Source organism: Pseudopipra pipra, chromosome 9 (genome assembly GCF_036250125.1).
Source record: "Pseudopipra pipra isolate bDixPip1 chromosome 9, bDixPip1.hap1, whole genome shotgun sequence".
Lineage (NCBI taxonomy): Eukaryota > Metazoa > Chordata > Aves > Passeriformes > Pipridae > Pseudopipra > Pseudopipra pipra.
This window is the reverse complement of record NC_087557.1, coordinates 8,808,077-8,831,871: the sequence shown is the minus strand read 5'-3', so window position 1 is coordinate 8,831,871 and position 23,795 is coordinate 8,808,077. Positions and strand designations below refer to the sequence as shown.

The following is a 23,795-nucleotide window of genomic DNA, read 5'->3' as shown; positions in this document are numbered from 1 at the left end:
TGAGTGCTTCTTACATAGGACCACTGTGACATGAGAAGCAATTTAGTTAATTATTACTGCTTTTCCAGAGATAATTTGCATGCAACAGCTCAGTTTGTTATAAAGACTGTGTGTGAGAGAGCATGAAGCATTTGCCAGTTTGCAGTTTTGATAGCAACATACTAGCTGTGAGCACTGGTTAAAAGGCTTCATAGCTCTGTGAGGCAGTAGTAGTGGATGGAAAATGAGAGAAGAGGGCAGACAGCCCTAAAAGCACTGTCTGTTTGTAGTGAAGGCAACCAATTTGTCTCCGAGGTGATATCACTATGGGAAAAAACATGAAACAGAAAACCTTTCCTGTTTGTTTTTTTTTTAAACCGGTATCTTAATTTCAACTCCTTTGGCTTTTATAAAACAAATTTCTTATGCAGAAATTGCCAACAGACAATTCAATAAAGTATCCCTAGAGGATACTTTTATCTGATTTGTACTACAAGTTTACAGTGAAGCAATGATAATATTGGAGCTCTGTCTTCATTTTAAAGCACTGTGCATGGTTTTTATTATTTGTATAATTTTTGAGGAACACCACAGGAGTTATGAAGGTCTTAGCAAAGATGTAACCACTGTTGAGTTTTAGCTTATTTGTGGTTTAAAGGCTGGGACTAGGAGTTTTTGTTAGGGGTGCTGTTCTGTCTCAGCAGCAAAATTGCATCTCGAAAATGTGATCATCAAAAGGTATGCAGTTATCATACCATAGTTATCACGGTATGGAGTTCACCAGGACATTTCCATGACATTTTTTTTTTTTAAAATTGTATTACTAAATGATGTGAGTGCTTCAGATAATCACTGGATCCTGGACTGCTAGTTAAAACCCCAGTTTCCCCCTCTTTCAGGTAAGCTATTTACACTACCTCCCTTCCTGCCCTAGTTTCCCTGCTGCTCTGGAGTCATGGAAAAATGGATTTGGGAACCTATTGAGCTACTGAGGGCTGTGTGGAAATGAGAGAGGAAGAAGAGTGTAGAAGGTGGAAGCTTTCACATGCTCTGTGATGCATTGTGATGATGCAAAGTCTGGCCTAGTTTAAGTGGAGGCCTAAAGAATATTCTCTACTCCATTTGCAGAAAGAGCTCCAAAGGGTCAGAAATATTTCAGTGTTTTGGGGAGCTTGATTTTTGGCAAGGTTGCAGCAGGATAACCAGGAAAGGCCTCATGCTCCACCTCGGATATGTAGAGGAGTTGTTTTTGTTCTTAAGCAATTAAGGTCACTTCAGCAGTGACTTGTTCTGACAGTCTTAAAACTTGTATGTAACATTAGAATAATGGAAACAAAATGCTGATCACTTTGAATTTACACTGACTGACACTTGAGGTAATTATCAGTCTCTTTATAAACATTGGTACATTAATCTAATTATGAGAGGATTTAGTGCCAAGCATTTTGCCCCATGGTTAAATCCTTGTGATGCAGATGAGATGGTTGGCAGTGAAATTCTTTGCAGTAAAGCTTGCCATCTACTGGCACATCACCCGTACTACCAGAAACAGGGCAATACCTGCAGCTTTTACAAGAGCTGGCACAAACGACTAAGTATAACAAATGCCAATAAGAAGACAGCATTTTTTTCCCTCTTGGAGAAGATTATTTAAATACACTGATGTGATCTTATTAGTGTACGAATAATTGAGCTTATATGGCTAATCAGCACTAAAAATGCATGATTTTGACCAGCAAAGACTTCTGAATGATCAGAAACCACTGCAGTAATACAAAACAACTTTTATGATGTTAGAAATTCATGAAAATGAGGATAGAAGGGAAAAATTAAATTAGTGGGAAAGTTAACATAAATGGGGCAGGGGTTTTGAAATGGCAAAAGCATTTTGGAACAGATCACCTGATACCTGACAAGGAAACTATTCTTCCTCAGTAAAGCAGGTAATTTTGAAGAGCTTGTTTGTATATCTTTGCTGAAAACTTCGAGGGTTTCTTTTCCAGATCCTGTTTGAATCAGAGACTTACAGAATTCATGTCTACTTTTCAGAATATTCTTCTAACTTAATTAGATCAAATCTGAAGTGAATTGATAATCCTCAATTCTGAGAATCGGATTAGCAATCACAGCCACTCAAAACCTCCAAACAAAACCTATCAAACTGTGTTGGGCTCTTTGTGTCACAAATGTCTTTCAGCAAAGACTTATTCTTTTGGGACACGACTCTTCCTACGAGTTGGTGAAATATCATAATCAGCAGCAGCATTTAAAATTAAGTTTCAATCACTGCTAATCACGTTGTTATGAACCAGAGTTCGCTTGGCTGTGGTCATGCCTGCACTTTGCTAATCACCTCATCGTGCCTGGAGGCTGCTTGTAATTTGCAATGCTGTTCTTTAAATGTGCCTTCTGCCCCTGAAGGAGGATTCTAAGCTTCACAGAAGCTTTCAACACTAACAGCTTCAGAATCTTTTACATATGCTGCCGAGATTTTCTGACCTTCTTAGCAGAGCCAGTCTATCTTCTAGAGGAAAAAAAATCTATGATAAGATAGATTTTATTGGGCTTTCACTGATGCTTTTATTGGACTTTGAGAACTTTTTTTTTCTTCAACAAAGAGTTATTACTTCGCACATTTGAATTAAAACTAGGAAGCTACACCTGCTAGCGCAGATAAAGCTGTTCAGAATAAAATCTGACTTTTTACTAACTCATACATTTTGGAGAGAAATGGATAGCAAAAATCCTTGGTCTATGAGTTGAGAAATTAAATTTTAAAAATACTCCTAAGGGAAAAAAAAAATATTAAACTGCAATAGCAAGATGTGTTCTTTAAAAAAAAACCCAAAACCAACCAACCAAAAAAAAACCACCCAGAAAAACAGCCCAGAAAAAGTATGTTATGTGTAGGGTTGGGGTTTTGTGTGTTTGTTTTTTGGAGGTTTTTTTGTTTTAATTTGCTAGAATGGCTTATATAATTGATATCTCGGTTGTGCTCAGTCACTAGAAAGATTAAATTTCATTGTGATAAATGAAGCAACCGTTGCTTCTCTTAGTGCTATTACTTCAATCTGTATTCTGTTGAATCAAAACCAGCATACAGCATTTGTTCACAGCTGAAGGCTTACATTGTTATCAAATAAGCTCACTAAAAAAGTCACAGATAACATGACAGTAGCAAGGGTTTAGATAGCCCAGTGTCTGGAGTTAGAAACAAGAACCTTCAGTGCTTGTGTTCATTACTTGTTTGAAACTTGCCCCTGGGATTTTAAAACAAGTGTGCCAATCTGAGTCACTGAAATATCAAGCTCTGTGACTTTACTGAGATCTTGAAATAATTATCATTTAACTGGAAATATTAAAATATTGCCCAAGGCATTTAGTGCCGCATTGAAGAATGCATGGCTTTGGTGTAACTAAGCATCTCTCCATTTATCTGCACTGCACCATGACACAAAAAATACAGTTCTTCACTATGACAATAACTTCCCTGCAAAGACAGCCTTAGAAAGTTGTGGGTGTGCAGATATGTACTTAATCTTGATGTATCTCGAAGAACTAGGGAAGAGACGAGCACAGATGCATAATCAACAGTGACAGAGATTGGGATCAGACACCTTCACCGTGGACTGAAAGGCAGAGATGCCACTCATGGATCAGCATTTGGCAGATGGAGAAGGAAAGGACAGGAAACCGTGCTGTTCTGGAAAAACCCAAGCCAGGTAAGGGGCTATTTTAGCCTTGAAAATAGCTTTTCCATGGAGATTCTCTGTGAATAGATCACTTCAGTTTTTGCACATAGTTTTGATTTCTAGACTAAAGTCTCAAACTTTCTAAATATTGCACTAACACTATTTTATCCCTTCCCATCTTCCATTACATTTGTATTATCATCTTAATTATCTAATGTAATGAGTAGCTTGTAGTTGCTGTGGAGCCATTTCTCCTCTGCAAGCTTCACCTATGAGGAAAGCGCTAGCCACAGGACCTGACCTGCTCTGTCCACAGCTGGAATTATTATTAGTCAATCTTCTCAATGGAAAAGCATGCCTTGGGAAGGGATGAACAAACTTTTGCCAAACAAGCCAACACTTGTTGTTGTGTCTACAAATAGTGTGGTCATAAAGAGTTAATCCTGAATCTTTAACTTCAATTGTGTGTCCAAAACATCCCAGCATGTTGTTATAGAAACCACTTTCAGGCTTTAAATCTTGAATCATGGTTATTACCATAGTAACCACCATTGCACACAGGCAGAAAAAAAAAAGGGTGGTTACACAAATACTCCATTTCTATCAAAAAAAGCCAAATTTTTTTGTAAATACATTTATATCAGCAACACCAAGGAAACTAAATTAACAACTTAATTTCGGAAGCAAAATATGGGGTATTAGTGTAATACTAACAACTCAATAGCATTAAAATTTTAAACTGCTCTTTAGGCAACCCTTCAGTTTTAAAGTTATTTTTGTTTGAAATTACAAGAACTGGTTATTAAATCAATGTCTCCATTTCACGATTGCCCAAACCTTTCCACAAGCTCACAGTGATTTGGTGCTGCTCCCCCAGAATGAAGGCTGCTACTGCTGGCTGTCATTGTCCTTCACTCTCTTTTAACCTTTGTGCCATCCCAGACTTCTTACCCCACAAGCACTGCAGCAGCAGCAGCATCAGTCCTTACAGTGTCAGTCTTTACAGCTGCACCTACTGACTGCACTGAGCACTACAGCAATGGGACTGGCTGTCCCAAATACACAAAACAAACATCTCAAAAATGAGGTAAATGGGTTCTTTACTTCTAAAAGTAAATACCTTTTGGTTCTCACTTTATTTTGCATCGTATCCTAGTGTCTGTGATGGGAACAGGAGGAGAATCAGGCCAAGGAGTTCAACAGAGCTCCTATAGATTTAATTTTTGGAGGATTTTGGTTGGACATCAAGGTGCAGTGCTACTGGCAACGCAAATAGACTGGTTTCTAATGTGAGTGAAAGAGTTTTTGCGCTGCTTTTTACCTTTATGTTTAGCACTACAGCACTCCAGTCTAAGTCAGTGGTGCATAGGGATCATTGTGCTTTTACCGTGCATAGATATTTTTGTTTGTATAAGATGCAGGACAGTGGCTGATCAGGCAGCTGATACCCATCATGGTAAATGATGTGCATACTGATGTAGAAACTGAACTGATTTCTGCTGCAGTTGGGGCAATACTGCCTGTATTCACTAAGGAGGAAGGCTAAAACAACACCTTGGAAGTAGATGCATGGTCTCCTTCTTTTTATCAGTGGGGGGTTTTCAGGAACACAGACAGTGTAATAGAGCATAAAACTGTCAGTTTGTGAGTTTTGGTGAAATCCAGTTGCTCCTGGTTCTGTGTGAATTCTAAATAGTGGAAAATAGGGAGCAAAGGATCTGTTTTCTCTTGGAGTGGCCAAATCTCACCTTGAGAGACTCAAGTTCTCCAGCTTCTCTGGAGTCTGAAAAGAGTTTATGGCACTTTGCCTTTGTGTAAGACAGAGGCTTCCAACTCCCACTGAGCTCCTGGCTCCTGCTGAATTCAGCCTCAGCAAGGAGCTGAGAGTTTGGCTGAGTTGGGAGATGCCGCCCCTCATGCAGACCAGCTACTGCTGACTTGCAGGACTGAGATTTCATTTAGGTCAGAACATGTAGGCAGCTGTGCTACCACTGTGCTCAGCTACAAACATAGGAGAGAAAAAACAGTGAAAATGCTGCCAAATGCTGCTAAAAATCCCTGGAGTAGAGGGGCTAAAAACTGAGTAGAAAATTGACTTCATGTCCAAATTCTCTGTCCACATGTTGTTTGCCTTTGAAAGCTATTAGAAGGCATCCTCTTCAGTCTCCTTTATCTGTGTTTCTCCTCTCTACTTCATTATTTCTTTCCTTTTCTTAATATAAAACCAGCAGAAAGCAGTGATTCTGAAAAACAGTAGCACATAAAAGTGATGTGATTTTAAAGCATAGCCTCAAATGTCTGTAACACTGACCCAGGTTTGATTTCTTTCTGTGAGTCAAAATTGGATAAGCCTAAAGCCCTAATTGTTAGAAATGCATTATACCAACCTGTCACATGGGGCAACTGTTTTAAAGTCGCTGGGTGCAAAGTCATGTGCTGATGTATGCAGATGTTGAGGTTCTCAGTAACACAGCTTAGAACTAAATGTTGCTGAAGCCATCAAAAAGCAGCAGAACATCAAGATCAGCTCCAGCTTTAGATTAGGAACACGCTGATATGCATAGCCAGAGTGCATGCTGTCCCTCCAGGCTTGCTGAGTGCATAGTCCTTTCCTTACACAATTTCAGTTCATACTATGTAACAGTACTCGCATATCAAAACCGTGATGCTGCTTCTCCTGTCTCCCCAGACCTAAAAAAAGTAATCAGCTCTGTGGCAGATCAGCATTATGTTGCTGGAAATGCAGTGCACTGTGATTTAAATGCCACAGGACCCAGAAGAAAACTTCAGTGTGGCTACAATGTGCAGTAAATACAGAGGAAGCAAGGCCATGCTTCTCCAGCATGACCTTTGTAGAAGAGTTCACATTCCAACCCTTTCTGTTATGGACTAAATTATTTTCAATAGAAATCACCTACAATTAGCTCTGCACGAACTAATTACCAATTGGGATTCAAAGACTGCTTGGGAAAAGTCGCAGCTCCTGTGTTTTGGGACAGGCTGGAGTCTAGCAGGGAACTGGCGCAACCCAAGTTTCCATCTGCTGTCCTGCTGAGCTCCTGTGCTGAGGGCAGCTCCAAACAGGGCCAGGATCATAACACTGAGATTGGGGAAGAGCAGTGATGTCATCACAAGCTGCCCTCCCTGACTTCACAGAGATAAAAATCAGTCACAGGCCCAACAGGAGACTATAATGAGAACTTCTGCAGAGGGCCAGTCTTTGAACACTAGTTTCACTGAACCCTGAACAGTGAACATAGTCATGGCTCTGACACAAAGCCTGTGGTAGCTTTCCTGACCTGCAAACTGTATTGTAGCATCCTAAGAAATCTACCGACATGTAACAGAGGAAGAATGAATCTAGTTCATGGTTTTACAACATTTTATTTTCAGAGTAAGCTCAGAAGTACACAAGAGGAGTGACTGACTCAAAGGAAGAGTAAGAGTAGGTATTGAAAACCCACTCTCTAATTAGGGATGCCTTTCTTTCAAACCTTTTTAAGATTTTTCATTGTAGAAGTAAAACAAAACCAGAATATTCACCAGCATCAGGGTATGCCCAGGAGCCTTTTTTGGGGAACATGCTAAGAAATAAGCCTTTCATATTAGAGGAACATCACTAAAAGTCAAATTGTTAAATCCTAATGGGATGGCACGTTTTATAACAAAAACACTAGGGTATTAAATATCTGCTATAAGTAAAGAGGTATCCAGCAAGTCTTCATCAAAGTTAGACCAGTATGACTTTTGACAGTAAAATGACACAAACTTTAAAACCATAAATAAATAAAAACTAACCAGTAGCAATCAGTATAGAAATGTCATTTCTTGATTTTTTTTTTATTTTATTTCCCCATTAATAGTCACCTTTATTTCCTCTGTTTATTTAATGTATGTAAGAGGTAGATCTGACTCCTTGTCTCTCCTTTGCTTCCTAGCTCTCACTTCCCTGCTTTAGCTTTTTTTCCCTGCCTTCTCCTTTTCTTCCTCTGAGGCCTGATCCATAGCAGACTTGGATTTACAGGGCAGCGATGGGAAGTTACAGTAACTTTTTGTGGCTGGTAAGTGAGCCTGCAGTAATTGTAGCCCCAGGACACAATGTCACTCATGCCACCAGCTCCACAGAGTAACACAGATGCCTCCGGAGCTGTGCTGAAGTGCTCACACTCCAGAGAATGATCCAGGGACAATAATGAGGTTCTGGCCTGCTATTCTCTTGGATAAAAGATTTATCCACCCCTGTTGCAGTGACAGTGGAGTTTTGTGTCACACAAATCTACTCCTAAGGCACAGGGAGAGCTCGGAATGGTGGTGGTGTAGTGGTTGGGGAGTGGAAAATAAGATTAGAAAGCAGGAGGAGAGAACTAAAGCCTCCACAGCTTGACATTGGGATGCTTACTCTATCTGAAGAAACTTTGGTTCCATACAATGATGAAAAAACAGAAGGAATACCCTTTTTTGGGGAAAGGGACCTTCCTCACAACACCAGTCCAGACTTATCAGTACAGAGTACATTACAGGGCAGCATCCTGCCCTGGTGCTAAATAAATAAATGAGATATGTGTGACAGTGAAGGTCTGGCCAGGAAAAAAACTTGCAAAAGATTTTATGGCAGTAACGAATACATGATAAATATCTAGCGACTATCTTGCTGGGAGCAGTTTTTGCAGAGAGCTCTATGATGGGGCTTGTTTTATGATCCCAAAGGGCATCATACAACCTAGCGTGCTGAGAGACTGCAGAACAGATTGAGAAGCAGTTCTTAGTACTTAATACCTCAAAAGCCATATTCTCTTAGGATTACATTTCCTTTGATCATTGGGATTATTAATTATAGATACCTTGAGCAGAACAAGGCACCATTACTGTACTCCTCAAACAGCGTCTCATTTAAAAGGAACAAAATATCATACTTAATTAGAGGTTCAGCTGTGGTGCCTTTTCAATACACCTTTGTATTGATTGGATCATGGAGGCCTACTGTAGCAAATATTATTCCATTAATAATAAAAGATGCTTGTAGACATAACAGTGCAGGAAGGAAGCACCAAAATATTTGTCATTCAGCTTGCCAGAGCAGTTGGAGTATCACCATCCAATACAGCATTTAGAATAAATGCTATAGTCTATAGTTTAAAAGTGGTTGCACTCATGTGGAGATCTCTGCTTTGTGCCATTTTTCTTAATAGTATCCAGCCCACGCTTCATCAAGTGAATTCAAGCAGAAGCTTTTAAAGCTTAATTTTCTCTGTGGATACATGGAAGCATATTGTTTTCCTAAAGAGTTTTGTAAACAGCACTTCAGTATGTCCATACTATCCCCAACAGTCAAAAATTTGCTCAGAAGTTTAATTCAACCACAGAAACCGTTACCAAACTTACCCTACTTGTGCTGGGCTTTTACCTGTTACCACACCACTTGCCATTTTTTAGACATTGCTAGAGAGCAATGCTTTCTTTCCAGGCTCCTCTCTTCTAAGTTGTGAGCTAACAAAACACAATTTTATTTTATTATTAGCAAAGGGATCTAAAGCTCCAGTAACCTGATTTCTTTTTTCTTTGTCTACCTTTCTTTCCTGGTTCCCCACAAAAGGGATCCCAGTTTGAATGGCTTCCTTAGGAGAAAGTGTAGCTGGAGAGTTCCAGCTGTCAGCATTTCATAGTAATTCAGCATGTTCTGCTCGCTGGGAGATGGGCTGAAGTAGCTCTTGTGGTGTACCTGAACTCACAGCAGTAAGAGGGGTTTTCATTTAGGAACATCTGAATTTCAGGTAGAGAATCTGTAACTGTCAGCTGTGTTCTTTGAGATGGCTTTTACCAGCCTTGGCTGAAGGCTTTTATAAAGCAGTTTTTATTAAAAACTCACTAGGAATATGGTTTTGAAAAAGCAAGATCTTGTTTTCACTAGTCTGTAATTCTTCACAGTTCCTCAGCAATTTTCATAACACTTTTCCTTTTTGTTCTCCACATTGTCATGGCTGTTTGCTGCAGTGATTGAGTTTTCATAACTGTCAGAACAATGTCAAGACAATGTGAAGACAGTGTCAAGGCAAATATAGAAGGGTGACAGTGTGAAGGAGAGAAAGAGGAAAGAGCTGTCAGTACTCAGTGCTCTGTAGAGAAAATATTTCAATGATAAAACCATTGTCACCATGCACTGAGCAAGAGAGAGAGAATAAAGTGTAGGTAATTAAGTTACTCCACTATGAACATGTCTGGATGACAACTTGGAGTTAAAGAAGAACTTAAAAGAGCAATTTGCAAGGATGTATTTCGTTCCTAACTCTTGTCTCATATCTTCTCCTAGATGATGCTCCTGTCCTTAATACCACATTAACAGATCACCATTCTGATTTAAGCTTCTGGCATATTAAGTTGTAACAAGCACACTTTTTGAGAAAGTCAAGGAATAGGGATTAAAAAAAAAAATTATCTCTTTCTAAACAGCATACCTTAGTATGGAAAGGTATCACACTGCCCACCTACAGGAAGGTGAAGGGTTTTCCCACTTGATGTAATTCCAAGACACTTTATTAGATGTCATGAGATAAGACCTCTGTTTGTGGCCCACTGATGGTGGGATTGGTCTAAAGAGTGATCTAATGTTGTTCAGAGTTCAGCACTGCAAGGTGCTGAGTGTCCTGCTGCCAGGTCCTTGGAAAGGTGACAATTTGTCACTGGTGAAAAAAGGACAGATGCACAGCTTGTATGGGGGTAAATTCTGGCACCGGAGCCCTGTGGGCTTTCTCTACATCATCTCTACTGAAGGCTCAGGCAGGGTGAGGTGCTACTCACCTTTAGAATAATTTTTAGGTTTTAAAAAGAAGCACTGGTCTTGCAGCAAATCTACGAATTTGGTCTTTGTGTATGTGCTGTGCTTTTCTCCTCAGCCTTAGAGGTGGGGATAATGAAGGGGCTTCTTACTATTTCTGTCCTGTTTCTGAACATCAGGATAATCAGATATAAGATGGTCTAGATGGCGATTAGTCAATATAATTGCAGTTCTGGAAATAAATACCATTTTCAATGATTTTTAAATGACTTTATGAATCCCACTGAAGAGGTTCAAGGAAAATGAACTCCTAAATAATTTCTGGGGATTAACATACCATAAAATTCTAAAAATATTTCAGAGGTAGTATTTTCAGATATAAGAATTAAGTGTTGAAATTGAAAACTCTAAGTATTTTCTATATATTGCATTTACATATTTATTATTCATTTTAAGGAAGTAGGTTGAATAGTTAACAGGTTTGCTTACTTGTTGCATATGAAATAACTGAATGTAAAAACGCTTCCTGTTCTACCATTATCCTCTTCCTGTATTATACCTGTATTATATATACCTGTATATATTTGCAATTCATGACAGCATTAAATACAAAAGCATCAAACCTGGGTGAATCTTCTAGATGAACCACAAATTTTATCCATATCTGGAGCACAGTGCTCGAAGGAAGCTGTTTAAACTGATTGTAGTTTAAGTTATGTATTGCTGAAGGTATTTTTAACCCTTACGCAGTTAAGTAATTTTAACCTGAAAATAGTCTGCCATTTTGAGTCGAGCATCAGCTGGAGAAGAGTGTGTTTCTTGCCTGGGGCTCAGATGCCTCCTCCCATTACTGTTCACACCTCAGCCATCATGTGCCTCTAGTAATCTTTGAATTCACTAATCCTTACAAAGGAAAGTCTATAGGATGGCAAGTCAGTGACTTGATCCCTTCAAAAAAGGCAGCTAAGAGTTAGGAAATAAAAGAAGTGATATACAAAGGGAAATCACACACACAAAAAGTGCCTACATTTGTCGTAAGAGTGAAGAAACACTTAGTAATGTTATCTTTAAAAAAGAAATGTTTGCCGTGTTACAGATCTCTCAGGCTCAACGAAACTCTGGAAAAATGTGTGTGTATCCTCCCCCTAATACATATATATATATTTGTGTGTGTGTATAACATATGAAGTGAGAAACACAAGATCTAAATTTAGTGATTTGAAGAGGGAGATCACTTGGATTGTGTTCACAGCTCTCTTATTGCAAGCAAGGTATTCACCTTGCCCTTCTCAGCAGTGTTCTCACCTATAAAACTGAAATGCTGCCTACTTGCAGACTCTGAGGCCCAATCTGCTTATGTGTTGTAAAACATGCAATATACCTCACGAGGAAAAAAGCTGAAACCATTTTCATGGGAAAAATTTTCTCTGCACATTTGCAAGGAAGAGGAAGAATCTAAAAGAAGCTTGTTCCTCCATACATGCATGACTGCTGGCTTTGGGCACGATCACACCTTTAATAAGTCAGTAAATGTCTTTGAGAGAGTCTAAGCTGATGTCTAAATTCAAACTCAATGTACAAATGTTAGTGCTAGGAGGACAAATGAGTTTTACAAGATGAAATGCTGAACTGACCTTGAACATGAAATACTCTTAGTATTAGTGCAGAAAAATGTTAGATTCCGAGACTTCACTTGAGAAGCAGAACTAATTAGAGAAGATTAACAGAAATGAAGCATGTAATAACTGGAATAGGGCATGACTCAGGTATGAAAGGCTGAATCACTGGACCTCTCATCGAGGTCAAGATCTTAAAACCACTACACCTTTTTTAAAGACAAGTGACAAGTTTTACAGATGTCCCTGTGGTAGCAGAACATTCATTATAACATTCAAGCTCTGTTCTGCACGTAGGAGTTTCCTCTGTGTTAAGACTGTTTTCATCCTTGATATTAGGATACATTTCTGAGCATAGGGTCTTATTCAGGGCCATGTTCACATTCCTACTACTCTTCAGGGGGTCCTACAAATATGCTCACCAAGTCTGCACTAGAGTGGTAACAGTGGTAACTTTTTTTCAGTGAATCTACTGATTTTTTGTCTTTTTTTATTTTTTTTCAAATGGAGTCTGAAATATACATTGCAGTCTCTTTCCTCATACTTTCCAATTCTCAATTTTTCCTGTCACTAACCAGCTGCCACTAACTCTAATGACCTTTTATTACTGAATGGTAATAAATGGTCCAGAATTGTTGGGACAGCACTTCTGATACACGCCCAGAAATGACTGCTTTACCAGCATTGTAGTAATGGGCTCAGCTAAAGTGAAAATTCTTCACATGGGATAGACAGGGCTGGAAAGGACTTCTGGTGATCGTCTAGTCCAGCCCACTGCATCAACCAGAGCAGAAAGCTCGGCACCTATTGTCTGTGATACGCCTACTTCTCAGAACTTTCCGTAATGATTTAATACAAATTTCTTATTTTTGGAAAGCCAGCTTTACTGTAAGCATGTGTAACGACATAACTGTGGTTAATGGAAGAGCTGGCGCTCATAAGTGATTGCAGAAAAGAAGCAGTCATCCATGAAGACACAGAATTCTTCAGGCTGATTCAGAGCTGTGGCATAAAAGATGTGTAGGTTTAAAAGACAGGAACATCAGTCTCTTAGCTGTCTGGGTATTGTAGTTATGGTAATAAAAGTAAGGGAAGGGTTCCTCTGTCTGTACAAAAATTGACACAGAATGTCTGAAACTGAAGCACAATTATGTAGTGTTGCAGGTCGTTGTTTCCTCTAGAACATGTTTCTGTGTTAGCCCAAAGAAGAAATGATGCAATTCAGGATGCAAATACATTTCTGATGCTGTTTATCTGATACACAAAAATCCCTGTAAAGTATAACAGTTTCCATTTTCTTTTAGTGGTAATGGCAAATGCAGTTCCCTCAAAGTTTAGCTTAAGAGCTGGGATATAACAAGCAAAGTCGTCGTCAGCCAATCCAAGTCTTAATGTAAGATTAAAGAACATAGTGCTACTATATCTCAAAAGGCATAGTTCTCCATCTCCTTGAAAAGAAACCACTAGATTACAATCATTGACTTCCTGGTTTCATAAGCAAAGTCATGCTGGTCCTCGCTGCACAAAGCACAGTAACATCTTCACTGAAATGAGTGGACTTAGAAGTGAAACCAGAATAAATAAAACTGAAAAGAATTCCTCTCAATGCTACTTGGGGAACAGTAGAGGTTCCTACAACATGTACATATCTTATTGCAGCAAAACCAATGCCGGCTCAGAGATGTTAGCTGGGGATAAGCAGGACCACTCTAAGATATTTTCCTTGGTCACTGGGCAGTCAGAATGCTTACAGAGATCTGTGGGAATAGAAGATGCCTGGATGAATCTATGAACTGGTGGGCAATTCCCTAAACAAAATGAAAGATCTGAAGAGAGTTTATGGCTTTAAGGCTGTAGTAGAAGTGATGTAGTAGAAGTACATCACTTCTGTTTTTGTTCTACTGTGAGCAGAGAACTGCATTTTCTTCCTTTCTTACTTCTTTCCATCACTTGTCAGATCATTTGGTTAGTCTGTTTGCTGGAAAGACTTTTATCCACATCCTTCAAAGGTGTTCAGTGCCAATCCTTCCTTCTCCTGTTCAATTCCATTAAAGTTTTGCTCCAAACACCTTTCAGTCTTGTCTCTTCACTACCATGGAAAATGGTGGAAGTTCTGAGTTGCCTATTTGTCTCTCTAGAAATCCAATGTTCTATGGAAAGAGCTTTTTGAATGTGAAAATGGCAATTGATTTTAGTCCCTTTACTCTTCTTGCACTTTTCCATGAGCTCCAAAATGGGTAGATGTTAGACTAAATTGAATCAGACATTTAAGATGTACTCAAGAGAAAACAGAACAGATAGTTCTTGTTACATCAAGCAGAGGGCATTTTTACATGGACTGAGGCTTGCAAAATGTTCAGTACCATTAGTAGTGAGTAAAGAATTACAAATGTCAGCTGTGTTCAATGTGAGAAAATGGATGGGTTTAGCTAGAAAGTCTGAATTGGCGAGTCCTACAGAATGTTGGCCAGATATTTTCTTTTTGCAGTTGCATTGCAGAGGCACCTATTTGCATTCTGCTGTCATGATACGTATTGCTCCAAATATATATACAGATAGTGATCAAAGAGGCTTGGATTATCACTTCCACAAACACATTTTTCATATTTTCCTACATTTTAAGGTAGGAATAAGTGGAGCTTGGCATTCAGAATTCTTTTAACTTCTGCTTTTAAGACTGAACAGGGAAAAGAAGAGCCTACAAGGGCCTTACAGATTTTCATGCCATTGAGTAGTTCTGATGTAATCTCTGATATATCAGTGTCATTCTCTGGCTTTTACTCTCACTGTCATTGTCTGTTTGCTTATCTTACTAGATTGGTCCCTTCTCTCTCTGCATCTTATTTATGAGGCTATCAAAGGAAGGTAAGGGGCTGCTGGAGAAGAGCAGGTACAGTTAGGATTTCTTTACACTGTGTCAGATTATAGTGTTTTTGCCATTCTTACAGCCCTTGGAGTCAGCAGACTCAAAGGTGAACTACATACCATGTGGCTATACCTTGCCCATTCCAATTCGATTGCATCTCATGTGGCCCACAATTAACATTTCCAGAATTCCGTATGCAATTCTCAGCTCCAGTTTACCCTTCCACCCCCCTAAAATGGGATCACCAGCAGATTGTTGTGGTGTGTTTTGCATTGCCTGTTTGCATTTAAGAGAGACACCCTAGAAAGATGCCTGTTTAACTAACAAGGTAAAGGTAAATGGGTGCAAGTAGAACTCCTCTTAGCATGCTTTGAACCAGCTCTAATCCAGGTGCCATTTAGCTGTATTAGCAGAGCACAGTGCCTGATCTAATGGGCTCTGCTCTCAGCACGAGCCTGGATTCAGCCTGGGGCTACACAGCTACACCCTTCCTTCGACAGAGGTGGCTGATGTCCAAGCAGCAGTTGTATACATGTCCAAGGTGACATGTATTAGTTCAGACCCGCTTTTAGAGGCTCTCTCTCCAGCTGTCAGGAGATTGGTGAGTTATACTGCAGACTCTTCACTGATAACAGAGCCTGATCTCTTCTTTCAGCTGTGTGGACAATTCACAGTGTTCAGACCCATGGATGGTTTGCCATACTGGGAGCAGTATCACAGCTGCTTTTTAAGTACCTACAAATTGCCACAAAGCTTAGCTAAACACGTCTGAACCTGCTGCTCTACACAGATGTCTTTTCAAGGCTAGATTATTACACTGGGAGTTTTGGATTCCCTGCTGTGAGTAATCTGTCAGTGCAGGTTACTTAAATTGCAGTTGCTTGGATCCTTGCAGACTGATGACTGTCTATCATAAAGTCCTGGCTTTGGCTTCCTGTCAAATTATGTTGCTTTCAAAGTCCTCTAGCTCACATTCAAAGAAAGAAAGAAATGTGTCACAGCCAAATTCAGAGCTAGGGCCCTCCTTGTGGAAGAAAGAGCTAATGAAGTCCTCTGTATCATCCCTGTTGGAAACCCCAACAAGGGAGAACAGGAACTGTCAAAGGAAGAGTGTGACCAATGTATGCTGCCTCTCATGCTTCCTCTGTAGTTTCTCTGGCAGTCTCAACGCGAATTAGAGCATTTCTGGGCTTTACTTTAGAGGGCAGTCAGATTTTAGTAGTCCCAAAGCACAGGAACATAGTTGCATCTCTCAGAAACTATCAGCAAAGGAAATTTCAGGCCATTGTACCCATGGCTTAGGCAGGGGTAAAAAGGTTTGTTTACCCACAACCTTGATCTCAATCACTGTGATTGAGGGCACTTTGAAGGAATGCATCCTGTCTGCAAACCCCCTGACTAATGCAGTTAAAGATGCTTTGTCTGTCTCATTATTCAAGGAAAGGTTTAAGGGAACAGGATGCCAGTACGCTCAGCCTTGGGCAGGCAAGCAAGAGCAATAAAAAGAACCAAGGAGTTTCTCCCCCTGCCCCTTGAGCATCCACCCAGGCCACAATTATTCAGGCACAGCACATCCCAGCACAGAAGGATGCACCAGGCAAGTGCCCTGATCCTTAGCTGCTGGAGTGGGGGCACTGCGTGTAATGGCTTAGCAGCCCATGCCCCTTTTCTACCCACAGAAATATTTAGCCCTTGAAAAATTCTGATCTCTGTCCCCGCTGATAAGATTCCAGGCAGGCAGAAGCTGCCCTAACCCTGAAGTTGCTGCAGCCTTGGTTTGTTGATGCCTGGAGAGGGGCACTTTGCTGGGCCTGGAGGAGCCCTGTAGAGCTCCAGTGGCAGCTGCGTGGTGCGTGTCACCGCCCGGCAGCCTGCCCGCCGAGGGGCCTTGTCAGCTGCAGTCTTCGTCAAAGGATGGAAGCAGTTTCCTGTTGACCCATTTTATGGGTGAGTAAAATATAATCAATACAAAGTAAACATAAGAATCTCACTGGGAAAATGTTTCATCTGGGTTAGGGTTTTTATTTGCTGTTTGCTGGTGTGAGAGGGCTTTCATATGATACGATACTGGGAATGGCTGAGGAAACAAATGTACAGTGAGAATGATGAAACATGTCAGTCTCTAAAACCAGTGAATTAATCAGTAATACCAATCTAGAAAATAATATGTAACATTTACCTCCTTGCTGCCTACTGCCTGTGACTCTAGCTGACTCAATTAGGTTTAAGGTTTCCCTTAGAAAATCTGAATATCAGGATCTTTTATTCTTTTTGGGCCACCACAAAGAGCAAGGGGAATACTCAAGGTTGCCTAGAGATTGAGGCATTGTCTAAAAGATTTTCTTAATGCTGAGATGTGAATTATGGAAAAAAACCCAACAGTAGAAGTAGAAGTATCCCTGAGAGGTCTTTGGCTGCAAACCCCTGCAGGCAGGATCAAAGACACTTAGGTTGCAATTTCTCTAACTTATTTATTAAAGAGAATGCACTGTATATCAGGATTTAAGGAACATGGATTAAGACAAATCCTTTTATTGCTTGGTATCTGGCTGGATATATATGTATATTTTTTAACCTTGATGTTTTATAAACAAGTGAAAATGAAAAATAATTAAATGAAAATAAAATGTTAAACTTCTCTTAGATGAAGCAGAAGGAAGACTCCTAGCACAATGTTAATTTGTTGCACTGGATCCAGAAATGCCAGTTAAAACAGTTTCCTAGGAATCTACTGCTATCAGTTTTGGTGCAGTAATGGGTGCCTTCAATAGCTGAAGTGCTTATTTAAAGTCTACTATCAAGAGTAGGTACCTGATGTCTCAAAGAATGAGAGTAAACTATATTCTCATTGAAATTAAGGCAAGAATTTTGTGGCTAATGCAACACACAGGGCTGAGTTCAGGGCTGCCTTTGTTTTGAACAGCGGATAATCCCCAGTCGTGGTGCAGAAGGGAAGGGAACCATCTGCTCTCCCAGCCCAAGAGCTGTGCCTGAGGTGCCCTGGAGCCTCAGCGCCACCATGGTCCTTTGGGCAAGGAGGGACCTGTGCTTCTCTGGGGCTCTGTCACCTGAGGTCTTCACAGATCGCCCCCAGGTGGTGCTGACTGCCCTTCATCTGTGTAACACCAGCTGGGAAACAGCAGTCTAGACAATCTCTGGCAGATATTTATCTAACCCATTCATTAAAACGTTCTGATATGGAGTCTTAATTATCCTTCCGTCAGGAAAGTTCACTCAAATTTTTCCTGATGCCTGTGGAATCTATTATTTTACGTAGACTGCCCATCCAGAGGTCACAGGGAGCCACTGATCTCATTGCCATCCTTGATTGCCATTTTCTTTTGTGCAGGTAAGACTGTAATCATGTCTTCCCTGAGGCTTCTTTTCCTGTGACCCTTTCTCATAGGGCACATCTTTTCAAATGTCTTCCTATTTTTGCTGTCCCTTTCCAGCTTTTCCCTAATTGCCTCTCTCTTGCTCACAGCAGCACTCAAAACTGGATATAGCCAGCACTGAATAGTAGGTTGATTACTCTCCCGTGTCTTACATGTCATTTTACTGTCAACACATAACAGCAAAGTATTTGCCTTTCCCTATAGCTTTTCAGTAGGGAAGTACCCAATTCGGCCATAAAAATCTGAGCATTCTCTAAATAGCACTGGGGTTTTTTTCTGAGTTTTCTCTCGCAGAAAGGAAAAGGTTTAGAGATTAGCACAGGGAAAGGACTCCCTAGGTGCCTTGGGTTTGTCAAAAGTGACACAGGGAAAAAAGCTGTGGATAGGTAGATAGATATAGATGTAAACTTTGTGAGGAGACACCTTTGAAAGGTTTATGTATATAATAAAACATTAGGTTTATATCCTCTGCTTGTATGACATGCTTTAACATTCCAGCATTGGTTTCTCCAGTGTCCTATCATGGACATTGCATAATATATCAGCGTTTCAAGATCTGTGTGAGGTCTGTGCTGCTGGTTGAGCATGAATGATAAAACACCCTTTTGCACAACCTCCTTTCTTTCCCATCAGACTCTTTCCTAATAGGTCATTAGTCACAAACAACACCTGTTTGCAGAGACTGATCAGTGTCCTTGTTACAGAATTCCCTTTCTGTGAATACATCATTCAGTGGTTTATCCTGTATTGTCAAAACCAATGTAATTTGAGGGCTAAATTTCCACAGATGCTGATTTCTTGCATTGCAATTTCTGAATCACTAAACAGCATGTGCGGAAATGTTTAACCTCCAGAGGTTCTCAATGCTTACAGTTCCCACTGTGTGGAGCACACAGCAGAGAGGTGGTCTGTAACCTGGTATTCTTGCTCTGCTATTGGAATGGCAGGTGTAGCCCCCCAAGGATGCCTCGTAAGAATTTGAATTGAAAGGCTCAAATAGAGGTGTGGTTGGGATGTCCTTAATGTCACTTTCACACAAATGGATCCATCTTGCAGAAGTTACTTCCTTTTTTAAAAGTTACAGGGTTGCTGTTTTTAATTCTTAAGATTCCATTTAATTCCAGAGATGGAGATGTTATCCATAATATAATATATAAAAAAAAATAAGGAAAAAACCCCAACCATCCAGTACCCTTACAATTGGGTCTAGAAGCTGTTGCTTTTCAACTCACTGAAGATGATGGTAAACATCTGAAAGATATTTCATTTTTGCTGTGCTACAGATGCAATATATGACAGCAGCAGAGAGGGAGAGCTGCAGGGCTCCTGGTGCCTGAGCTCAGACGTTGTGGAGTGCAGCTCTGACAGGCTCCACAACGGGCTAATGAGGAGCTGCTGAAGTACTGGAAGGGCTATGAACTCATCAAACATGCATCCTAACAATACTTTGCTGGAAAGCTGCTTGCATCATCTGAGGGATGAGCAGTGTGAGCAAAACCACAAATCTCTTTATAAGCAGAGCTTTATTCCTGACACAGTAATTAAGGAGTAATTAGAAGTTTCGTGAGTAATGGGAACAGTCGCGGGAAATTAAGAGTTCTTGTCTACAGGGAAAAGTTTTGTAGTGCCAGCATTTCAGAGGGGTGGAAAAAGGCTGCAAGCAAAGCTCAGATATGTTGCCCACACTAGCAGCAATCACAAATGAAATTTCCATTCTTAATTTATGAACGTTTGGAGAAACTAGTATGAAGTAAGTAATAATCTTTTTCAGCTCTGCTGAAAGGTCATGAAGTCACTGAAATGGAGAAAAACAGAATCACAGAATGGTTTGGGTTGGAAGGGGCCTTAAAAATCATCTAGTTCCAACCCCCCTGCTGTGGGCAGAGACACCTTATGCTAGACCAGGCCTTGAACACTTCCAGGGGTAGGGAATCCACAACTTATCTGGGCAATTGTTTTAACCTTAAAATATTATTTTACTGAATTTTTGCTAAAAGAAAGACAAATCTGCAGTAGTGATAGATAATCCATTGTAAGACTTGTTAAAAATGAGAAAAAAAGAAAAAGAAAATTATCAGTAATTGAATGTTGAATTAAAAGATTGTGAACTTGACTTCAGACAATCACTTCCCAAACTGATGTGTAAATATTTATCATAATTTCTCTTCCTCTATTTCTCTGCCCACAGTTTCATGCTTGCAATTCCTATTAGACAATAGTATGGCAGCAATTAGTTATCAATGTTGTTCTGGATTTGGGACATGCTTCCTGCCAGCTCTTGTATGTAATGATTCATGGTCCTTCCTCATAAAGACCTGACCATCTCTGGATGCTCCCAGATAAATTTTCTGTGAGTAGTTAATTTGCTATGATTTGTAGAAACAAATTAGGTTTACAAAACACTATATAAGCCCAACTTGTATTGAATGCTTGCATGCAATGCTCATGGCTTCTAAATACTATTTATTTTCCAAGTTGTTTAGAATAAATTGTAATAAGGAAGGTCCTGCCTTTAACAGGACCTAAGATTAGAATCCTTTGGGGGAAGATAAGTCTAGCAAATTGATTTTAAAAATATAATGGCTGATACAACTTTTATAAATATCAGCAGTCACCTCTGTTCCATTTTATCCTCAGCTTTTCTGTCTTGGTCTTTCTCAGCATTAATTTTTAAGTAAGGAAGTAATTGTAGTCAGTTTTTTCTGCTTCTATTTCTGTCTTATCCGTTCACTGCTATGTTTTTAGTAACACAAACTGTTGACAGTTTCAAATGGTGTACAAACTTTCTCGAGAGAAAATAGCTATCAAGATCATTAAATACACAGCACTGACAGATACAGATATGAGCCTGATTCTGGCTCCTGATGTGACTGCTCCAGCCTGATACATCAATTTGTATCACAACATTTTGCAACATGTTGAATGTTACCTGACAAAGAGAAACCCCCAAGACTGAAAAGCCTCTTGTTTGAGACTGGCCATATGGCCATAACCCAGAGAAAACTCATGCCACATCTGAGATGTCATCCCAGTTAACTGGGCTAAGGAAAAGGCATAAAATGACATACAATTTCTTTTCTCTCCTTTGGCATTTTGCATTGAGCAGAGCTCATCCGAGGTGAAAACCAAAACTTGTGTTTATCTTCTTTCTTTAAACTGATTCTTGGGGGCTTTTTTCTTGTTTACATTCTAGCAATGTTTTCTATATGCATGATGTTTTTAATGTTACCTTTTAAAATTTTTAAGTGCTTAACTTTTCATTCCCTTTCCCAAAGCTTTTACACATTGTTCTAATTTGCCTGTGTCATGTATAAATGAAATTTTCCTTACTAACATAATTTCCATTACTTTCTTTTACTTAGATAACAGACACTGTCTTAGAGACTTCCTGGTTGTTCATCCCACAACATAGAGACTTTAAAAATTGTTTTTTGAAAGTGGAAGATCCTGTCTTTCTTTTTTTTTCCCCTCAGTATATGTCCTGTTGTGAGTTAATTTAGAAAGAGCACTTTGGCTTCCCTGATTCACCTTAGTACATCCCCCAAAAGAAAATTACTAGAATATAACAATCTTTCTATGATATTATGTATTTTTCTATGATATTATGTATCTTCAAGTATGGGATTTTTTTTTTTAAATGCTGGTTGATTCAACTGCATCTGTTTGCTTTTTAGTCTTTAATTTATGTTGGGCTGTAAACTGTCCAAGTAACAATTTGAGTGATGCAGCAACAGAAGGTGACCCAGATTACACAACACTGCACGCTAATGCCAAGTCTTCTTGTTCAATGGCAGCTGCTCAAAGCTTTGTGTTATTGCTATTCACATTCAACAGACACAAATCAAAGAGCCTCCTCAGGCGCCCAGCCTGCCTATCTTCATTTTAAACATGTTCAAGAGCTACTGCTTTTCATACACATATATCAGCCTCACCAGCTGAGGCCATCTAGCCTCCTTGGCTTGTATTTACTCTTAACCATCCGACACAATTATCAAGGAAACCCATTGTGACTCCCACTGTTTTGTACACTTCTGTTTACGTGGAAGTTTGCCGAGAACATTTTCTCTTATAAAAATAGTTGGACTTTCATGCTCCCTCATAACGGAGATATTTAGAACACCAAATATATCCCAGTTGTTTAATAACTGCTTTCTCTAGAGGCTGTAATTAAAAAAAGCATATATAATAAAGGAATAATACTAAAATGCATGACATAAACAGCTTTAGAAAAGTATAAATTAGTCTCGATTTTAATCAGAAATGTTGAGATTTATTGCATGAGTGGTATCAAAAAGCAGACTTTAAAGTATAGGTACAGTTTTAGCAGAACAATTTATTGCTGTACATTCAATATTTGAAGCAACAAAATGCTTTCATTCCTGATTTAGAAAAAAAAATAGTTTAAGCATTGGGAAAGCTACAAAACAATGAGTTCATACAACTTAGTTTCACAGACCAAATCTTTTTGGCATCTCCATCAAATTTTTAAAGCCTTCTGACAACACAAGCTTCCTGCTAGAAGTGCATGTCTAACCATCTACCCAGAGGACATGTCAGAACAATAAGAAAAAGTGCAAATCTTACTTTTTAAATGGATGAGCAGCAAAAAACTGAGGTAGAAGATGAGTAGAGAGTTAATTCTTGAATGAGCCATATTCATCTTGATAGGACATTCTCCGCTGAGTTGCCTGTTGTCCAAAGGGCTGGTGCTGATCCTCACTGCTTTCTCCTCATCTCTGAAACTAAGGGCATACCCAAGGCACCCAGCCCCCTACAAGCCATCTTTGCCTGTGCCCCTCATCAGCCTGCGGACTGCAAACCTGCAGACTTTGATTCAAAAGGCACTTGTGCTTGTTAAGGTTTTACTTCGGCCGGTCCGAGTGATTTTTCAAACCTGGTGCAGATTTGTCTGCGAGCTGGACTGGAGTCTCTTCCCGGCTGTCTGCTGCGGAACTGTGTGGGGAATGGTGCACTCTGCCTGGCTGCCACCGCACCGCAGATACGGCACTGCGCGCTCTTAGCAGCTCAAAAGATATCGCTCATTACCTGCTAGTAACCCCCCACTACACGACACTCCTTCTAATTCATAGTGCAAACACTTGATGCTTTCTTGCACAGTCAGCTAACAAACACTCTGCTTTCTGAGTTTTTTCTGGATCTCACATCATTAGCACATGAAGTGAAAAGATGAAACATCCCTATTTGCAATCTTTTTAGTAGTTAGGTGTTAGCCTGTTCTCTTCCATAGTATTTTCTGGTTTTGTTGTTGTTTGCACTGGATTCACTAAAAACTGGGAGCTGGCACAGGACCTCTGAGCATCATCAGGTTATATTTTAATCTTGAACTGCTCATGGAGGAACCAGTCACTTACAGAATCAGGAGGTGACATAGCAGGATTGATAAGAGAAGGGGAGGAGAGCAGGGGATGGATGTTTGTTTTTAGCCAGAACTGGCCTTAAACAACTGTGACTGGT

The 23,795-nt window shown here is 39.8% G+C and overlaps 1 protein-coding gene across 3 annotated transcripts in view; it reads right to left on the bottom strand.

The window, feature by feature from the left end:
* CRB1 (crumbs cell polarity complex component 1) overlaps positions 1–23,267 on the bottom strand; it is a 115,446-nt gene extending 92,179 nt beyond the window's left edge. For 2 of the 3 annotated variants that reach the window (XM_064664450.1, XM_064664449.1), the window contains exon 1: positions 22,905–23,267. In XM_064664450.1, coding sequence (XP_064520520.1) covers positions 22,905–22,980 — 76 coding nt within the window. In that variant the 5' untranslated portion in view covers positions 22,981–23,267. The remainder of the gene's footprint in view (positions 1–22,904) is intronic. The other variant, XM_064664448.1, reaches the window with a different exon arrangement.
* Positions 23,268–23,795: the final 528 nt, after the last annotated feature.